This window comes from Liolophura sinensis, chromosome 6, assembly GCF_032854445.1.
Source record: "Liolophura sinensis isolate JHLJ2023 chromosome 6, CUHK_Ljap_v2, whole genome shotgun sequence".
Lineage (NCBI taxonomy): Eukaryota > Metazoa > Mollusca > Polyplacophora > Chitonida > Chitonidae > Liolophura > Liolophura sinensis.
In genome coordinates, this window is record NC_088300.1 from 20864363 (window position 1) to 20882870 (window position 18508).

Sequence of the window (18508 nt, forward strand, 5' to 3'; positions counted from 1 at the left end):
ATGAATTGTCAGAGGATGACAGATTTGGACTGGATGTAAACAGAACATACTGTCAAGTGACCTCATCTAAATCTCCTAAGTATGTCATTGAGTTGTTACTTCAACTACACGGAAGGACAGATCTGTCTCTCTGTCATCTTAAAACAGAAATGATCGTTTTCTGTCTTCAGAAGTTTTTCTTCCCCGTGGCTGACATCCACGTCATGTGGGTCCAGGACTTGCGAAGTCAGGCTGTACGGTTATGCTCTAGCCGTGGGATACAGCATTTACACGCACACCCTTCTACAGAAGACTCTACTGAAGAAGAAGGGGACTTGCCATTTGACAATCTCCAGGCTGTCATGGTTGTGTCTCCAGATGCAGCAGTTTTGCTGAAGCACAGCGAGTTGTGCTTCCTCAACACATTGACAACCGTGATAGATATTCACCGAGAAAAACTAATACTTTTTCAGCAAACTAGAAAATCTAATCAGTTGGCTGTAATACGCGAAATTTCATGAAAACACATCATTTGTCATGCACTTTCTGAATGGACATTTATCTCAGAGATCGCACAAGAACGTTTCGTAATTATCTGCTCATACATTCATTTATCAAGATGATACACGTGCAAGTATGCAGTCCGTATTGTGAGCAACCATGACATAAAACCCTTCATCAACTCCACACTTACTCAACATGTACGGTAGGATTGTGTTTGAACGAGTGATCAAAAAAGGACTGAATTCCGTATTAGTGTGCGTTTGTCGATAGGTTTTTATTTACATGAAAACACAATTACATTGTTATTCCTTAATAAAGTTGCAATTGAACAAAAACTCTTGTTAAAATAACGCGTGGGTACAGACGGGCATGTGTGCATGTATTTTAAGATATTAACTTGAGAGGTAAATATTAACTTCCTCGCAGGATTGAATTTTCGGTGAATACAGACTATATCTGATTTGGCAGTGACGTTATATTTGTTACTTCTATCAACCTTTGAGGTTTTGGTAAAATTGGTCGTGGGCAGGGAATTTCAAAATTCCTCCGCTCTCTGCTTGAGTCGCCTTGGCGACAATTTATGCGGCCGACGGCGCTCGATTGTGTGGCCGTTTGCGCAGTCAGACATTTGGCGAAGACCACTTGTCTTCCACCAATATGTGGCGAAGACCACTTGTCTTCCACCAATATGATGAACACATATACACCTCACATCAACTCTATCAGCAACTTGCCAAATGTTGGCGGTTTACACTTGATTCATACGTGTGGATGTCATACATGTAGCAAGCAGACATATCAACACCGCAGCCCAGACGCTTGATGCAACTCAGTGATACTGTCCCTTTCAAGAGTGCACATTCAGATATGTTACTGTATGTTTTAATATTTTTCAACTCATTATGCTAAAATTTTCACGAAACGTGTCCAATATCATTTGAAATACATGCATGAAATACAAAGTCTTACGTTTAAAATATTTAGAAAATGCGCATTTAACCAAATTATCGTTTGTTTTCTGTCCCTCTCAAATACAGACCTAGGCTTTGGAAATTACGAATCATGTGGAATATTTAGATAAAACAATCCGTAAAGAGCCTTAATTAAAGCGCATCGTAAAATATGTCGTATTCCTTGAATTTTAATAATTTACTGGAATAACTGGTTCAAGAGTGGACAGTATGCGCGCTAACTACCACCTGCGAAACTTGTCAATGAGCATTATCTCCCCTTAACGGTGTGGCGGGAATCTGTGAGTAGCACAAGCGATCTCTTGATCATAGGCATCGAAGACTGCGCAGTGGACAGGTGAGAGATCTGGAGCCCACGACGGAAAGAGAAGAGTGCTGGAAATCTTGCTGATTTAGTGCAATAAGTGTGGACAGAGCTCTGAGCAACAAACGATGTAAGAAAAGATTTAACTATAGGGCCTACTGTATATATTCTCAACTTGTAAGCGTTATAAACAGCAGACCAATCAAAACCTTACGGATCAATGTACCGATACGTTACACCCGTTCACCCGTGAACTGGTTCTGAGTGGGCAACAATTCTTGTGTGTGTTAATGGAATCCTTTCCATTGACGAGTCACCGTAATAAATGCACATGTATAACAAAATGAACAGGTTATGTTAATATATCATTTCAAGTAATCGGGGAAATAATAGGCCAACATATTTAAAAATTGTAAAAATAACAAAACAAAAAAAAAACAACAAAGGCGACAGCAGCCAGTTGGCAAATATTTAGAGGTAGATTTTCATTTGGCATGAGTTTCGTTAAAAAAAAAAAAAGATAGTACATCAGGCATATATGTTCGTGGTCTATTTGTAATAAAATATTAATTCTCTATTAGCCTGGAGTACCGGTAGGCCTACATGTATATCTTGAACTTCTCTATCAGTGTTAATTGCTTATCAGAATTAGACTGCATGCATTCTATGATCCAGAGACACTAGTTTCATAAATGTGATTAAATTACCCCTCTTCCTCCAGCCTACATGCATATTACATGTAGTACATTGTACTCCACCTGTACACCTTTTTTTTATAATATGATTATTAACATAATTATATGGGCTGTTTTCTCTTGAATATTCCAGAATTCTTTTGCCATGGCAAGCAATGCAGATTTGAGCGGAGATTCTGAGCGAGAGTATCAACTTGGTTATGATGCAACATTTAACCCCCCTTTGGAGAGGAAGTATGTTTGCCCCATATGCTTGGCAGCGCTGCGGGAAGCTGTGCAGACAACGTGTGGTCATCGCTTCTGTAGTTATTGTGTCTACACTGTAGCAAGCGGGTAAGGGTTTATACATGCACAGTGTATTCTTCTTTCCTCAGAAACTTGAGTGGTTCATCGTCAGTTTATAATGCTGTAATCACCAAGTAAATAACAATAAAAGTAGAAATATGAAGTATGTATATATGTACTAATTCCAGCACAGGTCACTCGGTTCTAAAGGTAAAGTGCTCTATGGACTTTTTTTTTTTTTTTTGATTTACGGAGTATGTGGATACAATGATGTCAGCAGAGGTTTTGTTTGTATGTAAAATTGAAACTAGCGGTTATAGTTATGGTGTAATTGTGTGAGGAATTGTAAGATCCGCCGTGAGTTTACCCTCAGCTCATGCTGTCCTCGCCTCCAGTCGTACGTGGGATGATCTGTCAGCAAAGTGCAGATGGATTTCCCTTGAACTCTGCCTGGTTTCCTCTCACAAAGGTGCTGGCCATCGCTAGTGAAATATTCCTGAGTATGGCATAAAGTACAAATCAAATAAAATTGTCAGATCTGCTCACAGATTGTCTGGTTTATGTTGAGGTGCACTAGCCTTTGGAAAGTGGAGGATTGCATGGCAGTCTCAGGCCTTTGATGACAAAATGCAAAATGTTGCGAGAATTTCAAAGGTCGTCTTAAGTATGTCTGCAAACACTGATGGAATCATACCTAGTTACTTTGTGTTGGACAAGTTCGCTAATGTGTATAATTATAAGTGGGAGTTTTTAATTTATGGTATATCTTTTTCTTTTTTTCTTTTTTAGCCAGAACTACATGAGGTGCCCAGTGGACAACAAGTGGTTGAGTACAAATGCTGAGGTGAGTCTTTGTTTTTTATTATTATAGATATAGCAGTTCTTCTTACCACTGTAGTTGGCAACACTTTCCTAATATTAGAAATCACCTGTGCTAATTGCGGATCGACACAACGAAGTAAGTATTATATAAGATTCCCACTTCAACCGTCACCAACTTTGTGGCCATGATCAGCAGAAAATAGCACGTGTACAGTTATTGGTGGTCTTGCTTGAAGATGGTTGGAGATTTCACCAATATGGTTTATTGTGAAGTTTCACCTAAAGTTTCGCAGTTTTCTACATTATATGGAATTATGGGATACTTTTTCTTGCATAAATGAGTCCTTATTGCTTTAGACAGGAAAGGTACACCATTGTAGTGTATCTGGAGTAGTATTTAAATCCAAAACTGAGCTTTGGTTTCAAACTAACAGATATTTCCTGATGTGGCTGTACGTCGTGAGGTGTTGTCTTTGTATGTGGAGTGTGAAAACAGACGCCTGGGTTGTCGCTGGAAGGGGGAACTCCGAGAACTGGAGGTGGGTCCAGTAAATAAGAATTCTTCACCTGGGGTTAAGCAACATGCTTGGGGATGTCTTCAATATCCTATATATCTTACAAAATGGCTTGCTACAGTGCGATGCTGTTGAGACAGCCCTGTTGGAGATACCATAATACAGACATGAGTGGAGTTCAGCATACCACCAGTGAGCTAGCAACTGGAATCTGTTCTTTATTTGTAACTTTCATGACCTCACAGAAGAAGGAGTTTAAAATACCTCTGAAGTAAAAACAGTTTTCATCTATGTGTATATATATACACATATAGTTTTGAAAACATGGACACAGCCAAGTTTGTTTGGAGATACAGCTACTCGTGGATACATCCCCTTTGAAACTAGACGGTTGGTGTTACTTGGTCTTCGTGTTTTCAGCTCTGTGAATGTGTGAGAGATAATCTGTAACAATGAAGTGCTTAAACAAAATGACATCAAGAAAGGCTGTTTGGAAAACATGTCACATTTCACACTTTATTATGTGTTTGTGGTTATTACTCATGTGATGTATTATGTGTGTACTACAATATTCCACTTGAATACTTCCTGGAAAAGTTGATGTTCTACTCATAGTCTACTAATATCTGTTTTCAGTCACACATGTCGGTGTGTACCTACATCCTGACCCCGTGTACCAATGACTGTGGGGAAATGGTCAATACAGACCACCTTAACGAACACCTGAAGGTGTGCAGCCGCCGCCTGGTGCTTTGCCAGCACTGCCAGACTCAGGTCGTCTACTCAGACATGACGGTAAGGTGACCAGGTAACCTGAACTTTAGAGCACTGCGCATGTCTGTTAGACTTTTCCACCTGCATGTAAAATGCATACCTGCCATCTGAACTCATTATGTTGAAATGGTAAAGTCACAAAGAGTGTGGCGTCCTCACGTATGAATTGTGACGCAATTGATGCGACATTGTTGACTTCAGGACGCTGCAGAATGTCCCTTCTTGCAGAACAAATTTGGAAATATGAAGAAGGCCTATATGACATCACTTGAGTTTGCATCAGGTAGTTGTGGGCCAGTGGGTTACTCTGGGTGCTCTCAGGTAGTTGTGGGCCAGTGGGTTACTCTGGGTGCTCTCAGGTAGTTGTGGGCCAGTGCGTTACTCTGGGTGCTCTCAGGTAGTTGTGAGCCAGTGGGTTACTCTGGGTGCTCTCAGGTAGTTGTGGGCCAGTGGGTTACTCTGGGTGCTCTCAGGTAGTTGCGGGCCAGTGGGTTAGTCTGGGTGCTCTCATGTAGTTGTGGGCCAGTGGGTTACTCTGGGTGCTCTCAGGTAGTTGCGGGCCAGTGGGTTAGTCTGGGTGCTCTCATGTAGTTGTGGGCCAGTGGGTTACTCTGGGTGCTCTCATGTAGTTGTGGGCCAGTGGGTTACTCTGGGTGCTCAGGTTTCTTCTACCCGTGACTGCTTTTGTATTAATGGCAGCTATGCCAAGAAATATTGTGTGATTTTATTCCCCTCATTCGATGTTGAATAAATTTGCTTAACATTTGTGTGATTTGTTGTACTGACTTGCAGATTTCAACAAAAATTGATACATCTGAACCATCAGTCGATTTTTATACGTACAAATCGTGTTATAAGTACAACATATTGCTCTGTTTTTTATGGAATTGTAGTCTGTGAACTGTGCCCAGTAGCTGTGATAATCATAACCTGAGGTGCATGGTGAATCCTGTAATTACCAAGCAGTGCGGATCTTAAGGAGAAGAGCTGATTATTGATGTATATTTATATAATATAGAACTTGTACTGATGTTATCTACCACTTAAAGGTTTTGAAGTTGGTGATTAGTTTCACTGGAATGGTTCTAGTCATTAGATTGTCTGAATCTGCCCAGCAGCTCTTGGTCAGGAAAGTGGAAATTATTTTACAAGCTTATTAACCAAAAATGTCAACAAGGCAAGGCGTTCAGTCTCCATGTAATGTCCAAAGTTAGTGGAGAGGAAGTGCAATATTTCATTATGTATATAATTTTGATTTCAGAAGCACCAGGTTCTGATCTGCAAGAAATTTCCAGTCAAGTGCACATTGTGTGGCAAAATGGGAATAAATAGAGAGGATATCCCCAAGCATGTGGACAGTTCCACAGGGGATTGTCCCCAGTCCATGGTGCTCTGCAAATACACGGAGATGGGCTGTACTGCCAAGGTATTTAGCAGCCAATTTTAGTTACACTCTTGGAAGCTTTGGAATTTAAAACTGACCAAAACAGGATACAGGAGTTCGTATATGCATGGCACTTTAGTAGTAAATGATGTTGCTTTGTGAAAACTTTTGTGGCATAAATATATTTTGCTGTGTACTAGTATATTTACTAATCTAATAATATGCTTGTTATCATGCTATTGTGGTTAAATCTAGTTGATGCAATTCATTTCCATGTGCATGGCCAGCAGCACAAAGATTTTTACAAAAAGAAAGTTTGCCTTGTATTAAATGCATGTTTTTCAGGGGAGATAATCACATCACTCCTCTCAAACATAATCCAGAAGCCCGGTTCAGTCTGGCTGACTTCAGGCTGTGTCAGGCCACGCAGTCTGTAGAAATTATTGCGTATGCATATTCTTTCATTTGAATGGTGCATTTTGAAAGTGATGTATCCTGCAGTTAAGAAGCATACGGTAGTTTTCATCCACTTTTTAGTTTTTCTTTGATATTTATAGGACACTCGTCAAAAGTTGCCAGCTCATTATCAGGAACAGACAGATTTCCACCTGAACCTGTTAGTGACCAAGCTGTCACAGTATGAACAGAAGATGGGGGCGATGGAGCAGAAAATAGCATCTCTCAGCCAGAATGTGATGAGCCCATCAGCTCACAGCTCAAGGTCAGACTCCAACTTATGGACATCGGTATTTATGTACGTCATTGGACAGCTGTCATGCCACAAGCTCAACATTAACTTTTTGCTGGGTCTTGGGGATGAATGTTCTGTGGTCATCTCCTGGGTCTGATACCTAGCTATTATTCCGAGCGTGGAATGGGAGTGATTTTTTTGGTGTATGGCTGTATAATGGAGTCATTGATTTTGGTGGCACGTATTAACAGTTTGAGCACAAGGGTAGAAACGACGGATTTAAAATTAAAAAGTACTGATGGAAATACTGTAGCATTAGCATACTGCTTCCAGCATCTGGGATCAAATTCAGGTAGAAGTCTGAATAATCCAATTTATTATCTTGTACTGTCGTGTTTTTAGGGATTCTGTTGACCTTGTGACAATAAGTGGTCAACAGTGTTTGTTATGCACTTTGCGCAGTCAAATGATTATTTATTTATTTATTTGATTGGTGTTTTACGCCGTACTCAAGAATCAGATGATTATTACAGACTGATTGGCTTTCACCAATGTTGTGTACATATCTGTACATCAGGTATGGGTAAGTTCGAAACTACTAACCTAATACCAAAGGTTTAATTGTGGTTTACCAGCCAGTACTCCACCCAAAGCTGACCTCCATTGTGCTAGTGAAAAATTTTCCATTATTACATTGAACAACAATCAAATAAATACATTCCAAAGTTTCTTTGTAACAAGCTTATGTTTGTCTTCTTTATATGTTGTTCATAGGTTAAGAGCAATGACTCAGAAACAGACCATCTTATAATAGGAATGGCATCTTTACAAAGCTTCAAAATATGTCTTTGATTTCAGATTTTTGGTTTTCTTTTGAGGGTGTGTTTTTATAATTCCTCTTCACTGTATTGTGTTCTGTGTTCATTGACAGGTTGCTGTTACATGAAGGTGACAATCTACACGAGCGTTCCATGCATGCGGGCGGTCAGCTGTACTGGCGACTAGACCTGACCGAGATGAGTGACGGGTTACGGAGAAGCCCCGCCTTCTTCACAGGTTTCCCTGGTTACAAGCTAAGTGTGTGCCTGGACATGAACGGGTTTGTGGAGGGGGAGACAGGTGTGGACTACACCTGCTTGTGCGTGGAACTACATCCTGGTGAGTTTGATGACTCACTCACATTCCCAGTGAGCGGTGTCTGCACCGTGACGCTGTTGAACCAATCAGGAAGTGCGTCACCAGACAACCACACGTCCACATTCACTTGCATGGATCTAGAACATGCGGAGGGCAGAGAGTGCAGCGTGAGAAGCTTCCTACCCAGGGACGATCTGTTCAAGTTCTGCAGGAACAGGATACTCTACTTTGATATCAACTTTACAGTTCTCTATCCAAATGCATAACCTTGTGATATCATCTTTACAGTAGGCCTGTGCTCAACCATGTGATATCAACTTTACAGTTCTCTATCCAAATGCATAACCTTGTGATATCATCTTTACAGTAGGCCTGTGCTCAACCATGTGATATCAACTTTACAGTTCTCTATCCAAATGCATAACCTTGTGATATCATCTTTACAGTAGGCCTGTGCTCGACCATGCGATATCAACTTCATAGTAGGCCTGTGCTCAACCATGTGACATCAACTTCACAGTAGGCCTATGCTCAGCCATGTGATATCAACTTCACAGTAGGCCTATGCTCAACCATGTGATATCAACTTCACAGTAGGCCTGTGCTCAACCATGTGACATCAACTTCACAGTAGGCCTGTGCTCAGCCATGTGATATCAACTTCACAGTAGGCCTGTGCTCAGTCATGTGATATCAACTTCACAGTAGGACTGTACTCAACCATGTGTAATCACCTTCACAGTTCTCTGTCTAAATGCTTAACAATCTTATGTCTTGTCACAATATACTATAGGGTAATTCTCAACCATGTGGTATTATCTTCACAGTACTCAAGCCTAATGCTTTACTGTGTAACAACAACTTCACAGTACTGTACCCTAATGCTTAAGCATGTGATATCCACTTCATAGTACTTTTCATGAATGCGTGGTCATGTGATCTGAAATGGAGATCGACCTGAATCATGCGAATATTATGGGCTTTGTGTATGTAGGCTTCCTCCCTAATTGTTAAATTCAGCAGTACTCAACATAAACATTTACCAGTTTAGTATCCTTGGGTTCGAAACCAGTTTTCAATACTTTAACCAGGAGGTTCGTCAGGTACAGTCCAACCTGGTGAAGGGCACTGGTGTTATCTATGCACTCCCATTTCCTCCACCCATGAACCGGACCACTGTTGTATAAGCATAAAAATATTTTTAAGTACAGTGGTTCTTCACATTACTCATTCCATCATTTAACCTATGTCAACTGAACACTTAATCAAATCATTATTAACGTACCTTTTTTATTCATAGAACTGATGTTTTGTAAAACTGTAAAAAGTTTTAAATGTTCATCTATGATATCATGTTTGTCATTAGATGTATGCTTCATATTGTCAAAGAAAATGTAATGATGCCAAAAAAAAAGTGGTATATTTTTTTACAACTTTCATTCTATTAATGCTGTATTCCATTGCTTTTTATTTTTATTTAAAATTTGGTTCTCAAATTGTCAAGTATTATTTACACCCAGATGCAGCATTGTTCAGTATCTTTATCTTTGGTGATATTTGTTGAAAAAAAAAATGACATGCAATTGTTGATATGTGTGTATTTTTGTTCAGTGTGTATTAATATGTGTACTAATATTACATGGGTTTTATGTACAATCAAATGCAGTACTGAGTCTCATCAAGAAATAAAGATACTTGTAACTATTGATTGTTCAATACTTATTTATTGTCATTATGTCTTACGAACAAATTGCTAGCATTGGTCAAGACTGGAATTATATATCCTATGTGGCTAACATCAGGGTTGTAAGATTAACAGTAAGTTCCAAGTTACTGAGATTGATCCCCGTGTAGAGACAAGATGTGGCGCTAAGCCATAACCATTCATTCATTCACTAGTATTAAAGTGGGGGCTCAGTCAGTTAGCCCGCTAGCGCAGCGTAGTGACCCAGAAGCCTCTCACCAATGTGGTCGCTGTGAGTTCAAGTCCAACTCATGCTGGCTTCCTTTCTGGCTGTAAGTGGGAAGGTCCTCCTGCAATCTACGGATGGTCGTAGGTCTCCCGCAGGCTGTGCCCTGTTTCCTCCCACTATAATGCTGGGCGCCGTCATATAAGTGAGTACGGCGTAAAACACCAATCAAATAAATAAATTAATAGTATTAAAACATGTCAAGTGTATTGTTCTCACAATTTTGATTATCTGAACCGTTATCTTCATCCTCCATGTCCAGTCATGTTTTATCCTGACTACAACTTAATAAAGGGTTAAACTCTCAACTGGAATGACTAGCCCGTGTCAGTGTCCTAGTACAGAATATGTACCAAGATCATCCATCATCTGCAGTATTCAATCTGTCCAGTACTCACTTGTATATATGGGAGTGGTCAGATCCACATTATACAGCATTTACCTGAAACCTCTGTGAAAACAAAGAGATGTGTTTACCTGGGATTTTACGTTACAACCCAGGTGTTTAATGGCAACTTGTTTATAAGTGTGTTTAGATAAGACAGTTCATAGATATGATATCATTACCAATAGACCAACCAAGCAAACAACAGGCCTCAGCAGCTGACTAGAGAACCTCATACATGAACACTGTAGCTAAGTCTGACTCTGCGGAACTCTGTGAGCCAAACAGAGCCATGTTTGCAGAGGCCAGGTATGCTTCCAACGGGACAGGCCGAACCCAAGTGGACAGGTCAATAGGCAGCTGAAACATGATAGGGTAAAATATAGCTGCTGTATATATGCTGTACTGTCAAATGAGAGTCAAATTTTTATGATGTACCTTAATTCTCTTTCAAAATATCTGCTTGTCACGTTATGTACAGCTATATTTCTTTATAAGATTTACTAAAATGATCATGCTGGAAATGAACTTCACAGCAATTGATATTAATATGGTATTTTATCAAGTGTGCATGGCACAAATCTACATACAATACCTGAAGAGCAGACAAAGAATCTTCCAAACTGGGCATAGTAATAATACGACTTCCTGTGCAGCGCAAGGCCTTATGCAGGAACAACCATATCCTGGGCAGAAAGGAAAACAGTATTTTTGTAGATGAATCATGATTTATAAGTCTTCTTTTCTTGGGCATGTTAGGGTTATCTCAGACAGCGCATCCGCTTTGGTCTTTGCATTAATCAAAACACAATGAAAAATTTCTCAGACCTCAAGCACTTGTCATGGTGTACATGTATATATATTTCAGCCCCTTTCAAGCCTTACCCTTCTAAGGTGTACTAGAGGTATACTTGAGGTACATCTGAGGTGTACCATTGGGGTGTAGCATATCTGAACTGAGGTGTATACTTGAGGTATAGCTGAGGTACTGCCAATTATGGAAATTAGTACCTCAAGTACACCTGTTGTACACCTCTGTAAATATTATTAGGTAAAAAATATTATGCCTAAGGTGTATCTGAGGTATAGCTGAGGTACATGCTTATCGGCAAGATGGATGTAACCGTTTTCACTTTTATTTTGACCGAAAACAAGCTCAAACAAATAAATATTGGCTGTGTAAATTATAGATAAATTTAAGTGAGTTTGTAAGTGCATGCTGTTCGTTGTTTACAGTATCTGTAAATCTAAGCTGACATACAACAACAGCAGTGAAATACATTTACACGTGGCCTTCTAGCTGCTTGATCAAAATGCTACTCCTTTCTATGCCTTTTAAAACTGTTCATAAGCCCAAACATATTACAAATTCTGTCCCAGGAAGCATCAGTCAGTGCACATTTGAGTTGTTTTTCCACAACTTGGAATACATAAGCAACTTGTTCAGTCCATGCAGCCATCTTGGAATAATCACGGGCAAATATATGCGTGCCCTGTGATTGGACAATGTTTGCACACTGCATGGCAAGTCATTATAGGGTGAGACAAGGGCTTATATTTATTAAGTAAACATTCTTCCTTTGCACAAAAATATTTGTAATTTTGTACTCACCATTTTTTATGAAGTAAAATGTAAATCTGATCTCTTGTTTTAAAACTTTAAAAAAAGTGGCTGACGTGTACCGGAGGTACATAACCACTGAATTATAATCAAAAACTCTCAAAGTTACTGTGGTGTACCTGAGGTACATCATTTACTTTTTTTAATTTTCAAATTTTCTAAGGTGTACTTGAGTGTTGATTTTTTTCAAAGTTGCTGAAGTGTATTTGAGGTGCATTACCTTGTGTTCAGAACCACTCAAAAACTCTCATAGTTTCTAAGGTGTACCTGAAGTACATCTTCTATGTGTTGATTTTTTTCAAAGTTCCTGAGGTACATCTGAGGTATAGGCATATGGCTGGGGTGGTCTTGAGCTAAAGTACACCTCAGATAATAAAGATGGGAAAGTATACACCTCATCTACTCCTCACACGAAGGTGTGCATGAGGTGTACAGTGCATATACACCTCATCTATACCTCACACTAAGGTGTACATGAGGCGTACACCCCATATACACCTCATCTATACCTCACACTAAGGTGTACATGAGGGATACACCCCATATACACCTCATCTATACCTAACACTGAGGTGTACATGAGGCATACATCCCACATACACCCAATCTACACCTCACAATGAGGTGTACACCTAGTCTATACCTCACAACAAGATCCACACCTCATATACACCTCATCTGTACCTCACACTGAGAAGTACATGAGGCATACACTCCCCATACACCTTGTTTATACCTCACACCAAGACGTACACCTCAGATAAACCCCATTTATACCTTACACTGAGGTGTACACCTCATGTCTGTAAGAGAAAACAGGCCTCTAGCCTGAAACAGGTTTTTAACATCATCACCCGTTTTTTCTTCCGTATTCATGAACTTCTTCACATAAGTTCATTATTACCTTATCTTCATTTATATTTTACTTCTTGCTTCTTTAAAATGCCACGCAGGCTCTCACCTTTTCTGTTCTTCCACGGGCAGGAAAAACTCAAAGACATTGTTTAGAATAATGATATCAGCAGTTGAGAGTAACTCTGCATGATGAAGGACATTATCATGGATGACCTATAACAAGGAAACATAACATGTAACACAAAAACGCACACAATCATTATTACCATGACTTCAATGCCCCTGTGTCTAACCAGTCCTCTTTTGGTTTGGTTGGTTGAAGTTACTGGCATCTCTGTTCAACTGAATGATGTCTGCCACTCAATCCTGTTTTCTTTAGTGACAAAAATCCATTTAAAACATATCTGGCAGACACTATCTTAACCTGTGCATAATCATACACTGTAATTACTGACAAGGTTTCTGAGCCCGTCAGTCTTTCTATTGTTCAGGGTTTTAATTCCAGGCAAATGCTCTCTGAAGACTGACTCTATTGCAGGATGTAAACTGAACAGGCAATTAGACCTATCTTAATAACATATGTGTTTATTGATTAGATTGGTGTTTTATGGTGTACTCAAGAATATTTCACTTATACAATGGTGGCCAGCATTATAGTGGGAGTAAACCAGGCAGAGCCAAGAAGAAGCTCACAACCATCTTCATAACATACTATTGTAATGTTTACTGATACAGAGTAACAGTACCTTATTCAGACAAGAATATACTGACAAGGATTTGACCAACCTGTTCAATATAGTCAAATACTATCAACAAAAAAATTATTTTTTTTCTTTAAGCCAGTCTGCTTTTTACTTTTCAAGTGTGACTGTGGTATATCCATTAATGACAGAGGGAAACAACATGGGAACATTGGGACTGCTTTGTTCAAGGCAAAATGCAGATTAACAAAACAGGCTTTAAGACGCAAGAATGTATGCATCAAACCTTTTGCTGGAGTACCACAATTTTGAGTCTAGGTCTGGTTTGAATGATGCTATAAAAAACACCTTACTTTGATTCTGTCTGTGAACTGATATTTTTCCACAGTCTTCTGTTGAAGCAGACACATCGCCTCATTTAGCTCTATCCCAATAACCCTGGGGCTTCTGTATATAGATAGGCCTGAGGGTGATAAAATGTGCACAGATTAGATACATGTATCTGGAGAAATAATGTTACAAAGCTGGACGAGCTACATTACACATGAACAGCAGATAAAAGCTGAAGGACCTGCATTATACATTATTAGCAGATAAATTTATTCATTTATTTCATTGGTGTTTACATCAGACTCAAGAATATGTCACTTATACGACGGCGGCCAGCATTATGGTGGGGGGAAAACGAGCAGAGCCAGGCGGAAACTCACGTCCATCCGCAGGTTGCTGCAAGACCTTCCCACGTACGACGGAAAGGAAGCCAGCATGAGCTGGACTTGAACTCACAGCAAATGCATTGGTGAGAGGCTTATGGGTCATTACGTTGCACTAGCGCGCTTACCAACTGAGCCACTGAGGCCCTCTAACAGACAAAAGCTGGAGTAGCTACATTATACATTATGAATGGATAAAAGCTGGAGAAGCTACATTATACATTATTAGCAGATAAAAGCTGGAGTAGATACATTATACATTATTAGCAGATAAAAGCTGGAGTGGCTACATTATACATTAATTGCAGATAACAGTTGGAGAAGATACATTACACATTAACAGCAGATAAAAGTTGAAGGACCTACATTATACATTATTAGTAGATAAAACCGGAGTAGCTACATTATTTGCAGATAACAGATGGAGAAGCCACATTACACATTAACAGCAGATAAAAGTTGAAGGACCTACATTATACATTATTAGTAGATAAAAGCTGGAGTAGCTACATTATTTGCAGAAAACAGCTGGAGAAGCTACATTACACATTAACAGCAGATAAAAGCTGAAGGACCTACGTTATACATTACTTGCAGATAAAAGCTAGAGGAGCTACATTATTAGCAGATAAAGGCTAGAGGAATTCCATAATACATTAGTAGCAGATACAGCCTTGATTAGCTATCAAAGGATTAAAGTATCACATGTATATTAAAACAATTACAGCAGTAACTACACTTTCACCAGAAATACCTCTTTCATATAATTATGGAAGATATCAAGGAACCTTCAATGGAAGACATTTACTAGAATAGTTGAGTGTATGACTGACCACACTACATGTGCCTACCCCATAGAGTAATGCTCCCAAACGTGATCCCACATCAACCACTGTTCCCCTACAGGGGCGAGGCACCAGGTAGTTAAACATGTACTTAATCTGGCTGACAGAGGCTGAGTGTGTTATAAAGGCTGGGGAACAGATGAAACAAACTTTTATATATAATATATTTTATACCTGTAATAAAAACCACATCATATTTCAATAAAGCTTAAGAAGAAATCAAGGCCTACTTTTAAATTAAGCGGTAAGTCCTTCAAACATATTTTAACTGATTGTCACAACATTACCAGTTGTATGAAGATTGTTTTTATCATATATACACGTAGGTGTGACTTTAAAGATGCTTTTTGTATCATGATCAATCTTACAATATATTTTCCAGTACGTTGTAATTACAGTCATTCTCACATGTTCAGTGCATGTAGTTCCTATAATGGACACAAAAATAAAGATGGTTTATGTATGTATGCATGCTTGGGGTCTTCTTGTGGCAGAGTCCATGCCGCCAAAATGCTGCCGTCACTGAAGTGTTGTGCCATAGACAACAGAAATGACACTCCACCCAGTCACATTATAATGACACCAGGCCGACCAGTCTTGTTTCTTTGCTCTTACCTCTCAGCCCTGAGTGCCAAGCAAAGAAGCTACAAGCATCATTTTTAAAGTCAGTGGTATGCCCAAACTCGGTCTCATCCCATGTCTCTCAACCCTGAGTGGACGCTCCAACCATTAGGTCAACGGCCTAGAGAACTTTGCCTACATGTACTGGTATATACATAAAAAAAAAACACGCACAAAAATGAATGACACTGGGCTTAATAGTATAAACTCAACAGTTAGCCAAGATTCTCCAGCAATTTGGCATGATTTACTTACTGAGTGGCTTCACATTCTGACTGCCACAATTCACACAGTAGCTCCTGCTTATCTCCCCTTGGTCACACATTTCATCTACCAGGTCCTCGTCATACAGAAAAGCATCAACGTGAATGGTTGTTCGAGGGTGGCAGTCAGAGGTCTGAAAATGTAAGCCACATGAAATATTCAGAATTGTGCAGGTGCTTTGAGTGTGTTACTCTTATCTGATAATCTCATTTTCAGCATTTAAGCATTTTTGACATGGGTACAAGTTTAAAAACATGCCTTAGTTGACATCCAAACATGAAGCTTCTAAGCTTGTACATATTTTTTATTATAAAACTAAAAATTTACTATTTTTTTCTTTAACAATTTGCCATCTATTAAAAATGTATATCAATTAATACAGAAAAAGGCAAGTGGAAATGCAGAACAATTATTCATTTATTTGATGGTATTTAATGCCACATTCAAGACATTTTTACTTAGATTTTTTTACCCTTCATAGGTGGAGGAAACCATGTTGAGAGCTCAGGAGAATCCACTGTCTTTTGCCAGTGTACATGACAAACTTCCTGACTTAAGGCCACAGTCAAAGCAGCGGGAACCGGATTCAAGCACAACAATAAAGTGGACCACAAACAGTTGTGAACAAGATCAATAACCAATAATGCCTTTGCACAACACTGGTTGGGAATACTTAGAAATAAACACAAACAGTTCTTACTGAGGGTATTTGAATGTTCTCTGTGGCTGCCATAGCATTGAAGGGCAGCTCACTGCGGATGTCCGCTCGTATACTATCTAGTATAACGTCCGAATTGGATTTGCCTTGGTCATTATCTGTAAATTTAAATCAACACATAATGTACATGAAGCATTTGTTTAGCACACATGTATACATGCAGTGTTGTCTTATCAGTATTTTAACATGTGTTTGTTTTTTGAGCATGCAATATTAGTAGCTTACCAATACATCATTAATATTTCTATTTATTACATGCAGTTTAAAGTTGAGTTGTCTTGCTTTGTCTGCTGTTTTCGCCAAAATTAAGCTTATGCAAGAAAGAGATGAGTATTTTCACTAAATAGAAAATACCTACATGAAGTCAAGACTATTAAATTTGATCACAAGCACATATATTAAACATTATAATAAACTGACCTGTCAATAGGTCAATCACCACACTCCACAATCACACTTTATATGGTTCTGTGACCTTCATCTCCCCTTCCATATAATGGGTTATGACACAATGAGATCTTTTTCTCAGGTTCATAGATCTGTAGGACACTTTAATTCATAGCTAGCAATAGTTCAATTAAATTTAATGTGAACATTTAATTTAACTGAACTATGCAAGTGCTACATGTATGTGCTTTGCATCACAGCTGCTGGACTCTGAAACCACTTCTGTAGTTTTCTTGCACAAGTACATGTATAAGTATTATTTTGCTTATCTTTTAACAACTAAATATTATATATCTTCTTGCTAATTCCTACATGTCGTACATAAAGGTCTGGTTAATTATAATTTGATTACTAGTGTGTCACAAATCTGCATGTTATAATGGCCAACTGTAGATTAGATACACCTATTTCCTCTCCATCTTCTAAAGCGTGTTTCATCCCCATGGGTAAAATTGCAAATTCATGGCACCCGGCCGGCATTATAGTATTCCGTTTAAGCAGCATCTTTAATATTTTTTAAATACAGAATGTATAGACTATAACAGGTCCTGTAGTTTACAAGCAACCGTCGTGGTATGACATTCGGAATTTCAGTAGGCCTATATATCCACTCCAGTCTAGCCCAAGCTAGCCGCCCTCGATCCACTGCAGTCCTGTCATGCTTGTGCAGTGTTCGACTGGGCTACACCAGCAGGATACAAGCCCCTACATATAACTGACATGATGTAATAAGATTTCTGTACACTTACTCTCACCTTCCGCTGATATTAAATTTTCCTTCAACCAGTTAGTAAATTGATTTCTTATATCGCCATTTAGTTTATCCAACAAGCTTCGGAACTCATCAATTGCAGCTGATAACGCCATGCTGATAGATTTGAGTGGGGATTCCGTCTTCCGACCACGTGCAGAAACAAAACAGGAAGTAGGGAATTCCCTCGTTTGGTAGGCCTACGTCACACTACATGGGACTCCCAAGGTCAGGGACTCCCTGCTGTCCTTTAAGCACTGACAACACATACGTCGATCTACCGCCAGTCACACACGTGGTTGTGAAGATTCACTAATTATTCAGAGTTGTGTAAAAATCCCAGGAAACTCATAGCATTTCGCCTGTGGTGCTGAAAATTTCATGGCTGTTGTCTACCATCCATTAAATGATGTGCGTGAAAGATCAAAATATTTTGTTTTAAAAATTTTGAATAATTGCATACCGGGTATCTAAAGGCATGTTGCCCTACAATGTCAAACAAATGAGCGACATTAAGTATTTAGAATGCAGTACATTTCAGGGTAGGTATTTTTAA

At 39.1% G+C, this 18508-nt stretch overlaps 2 protein-coding genes across 2 annotated transcripts; one reads left to right on the forward strand and one right to left on the reverse strand.

Moving 5' to 3' along the window:
* The first annotated feature begins 1820 nt into the window (after positions 1–1820).
* LOC135466993 (TNF receptor-associated factor 6-like) lies at positions 1821–8327 on the forward strand. The gene is made up of 8 exons (XM_064744746.1): positions 1821–1888; positions 2587–2786; positions 3528–3582; positions 3995–4099; positions 4712–4870; positions 6111–6275; positions 6791–6954; positions 7856–8327. The coding sequence occupies exons 2-8, from the start codon at positions 2599–2601 to the stop codon at positions 8325–8327; spliced, it is 1308 nt and encodes a 435-aa protein (XP_064600816.1). The 5' UTR covers positions 1821–1888; positions 2587–2598.
* Positions 8328–10638: 2311 nt separating this feature from the next.
* Positions 10639–18092, reverse strand: LOC135469206 (uncharacterized). Its single transcript, XM_064747756.1, is given in 9 exon segments — positions 10639–10776; positions 11012–11102; positions 12999–13105; positions 13947–14035; positions 14038–14056; positions 15158–15279; positions 16028–16169; positions 16737–16852; positions 17957–18092. Coding segments are annotated over 9 exon segments (936 nt in total). The 5' UTR covers positions 18069–18092.
* Positions 18093–18508: the final 416 nt, after the last annotated feature.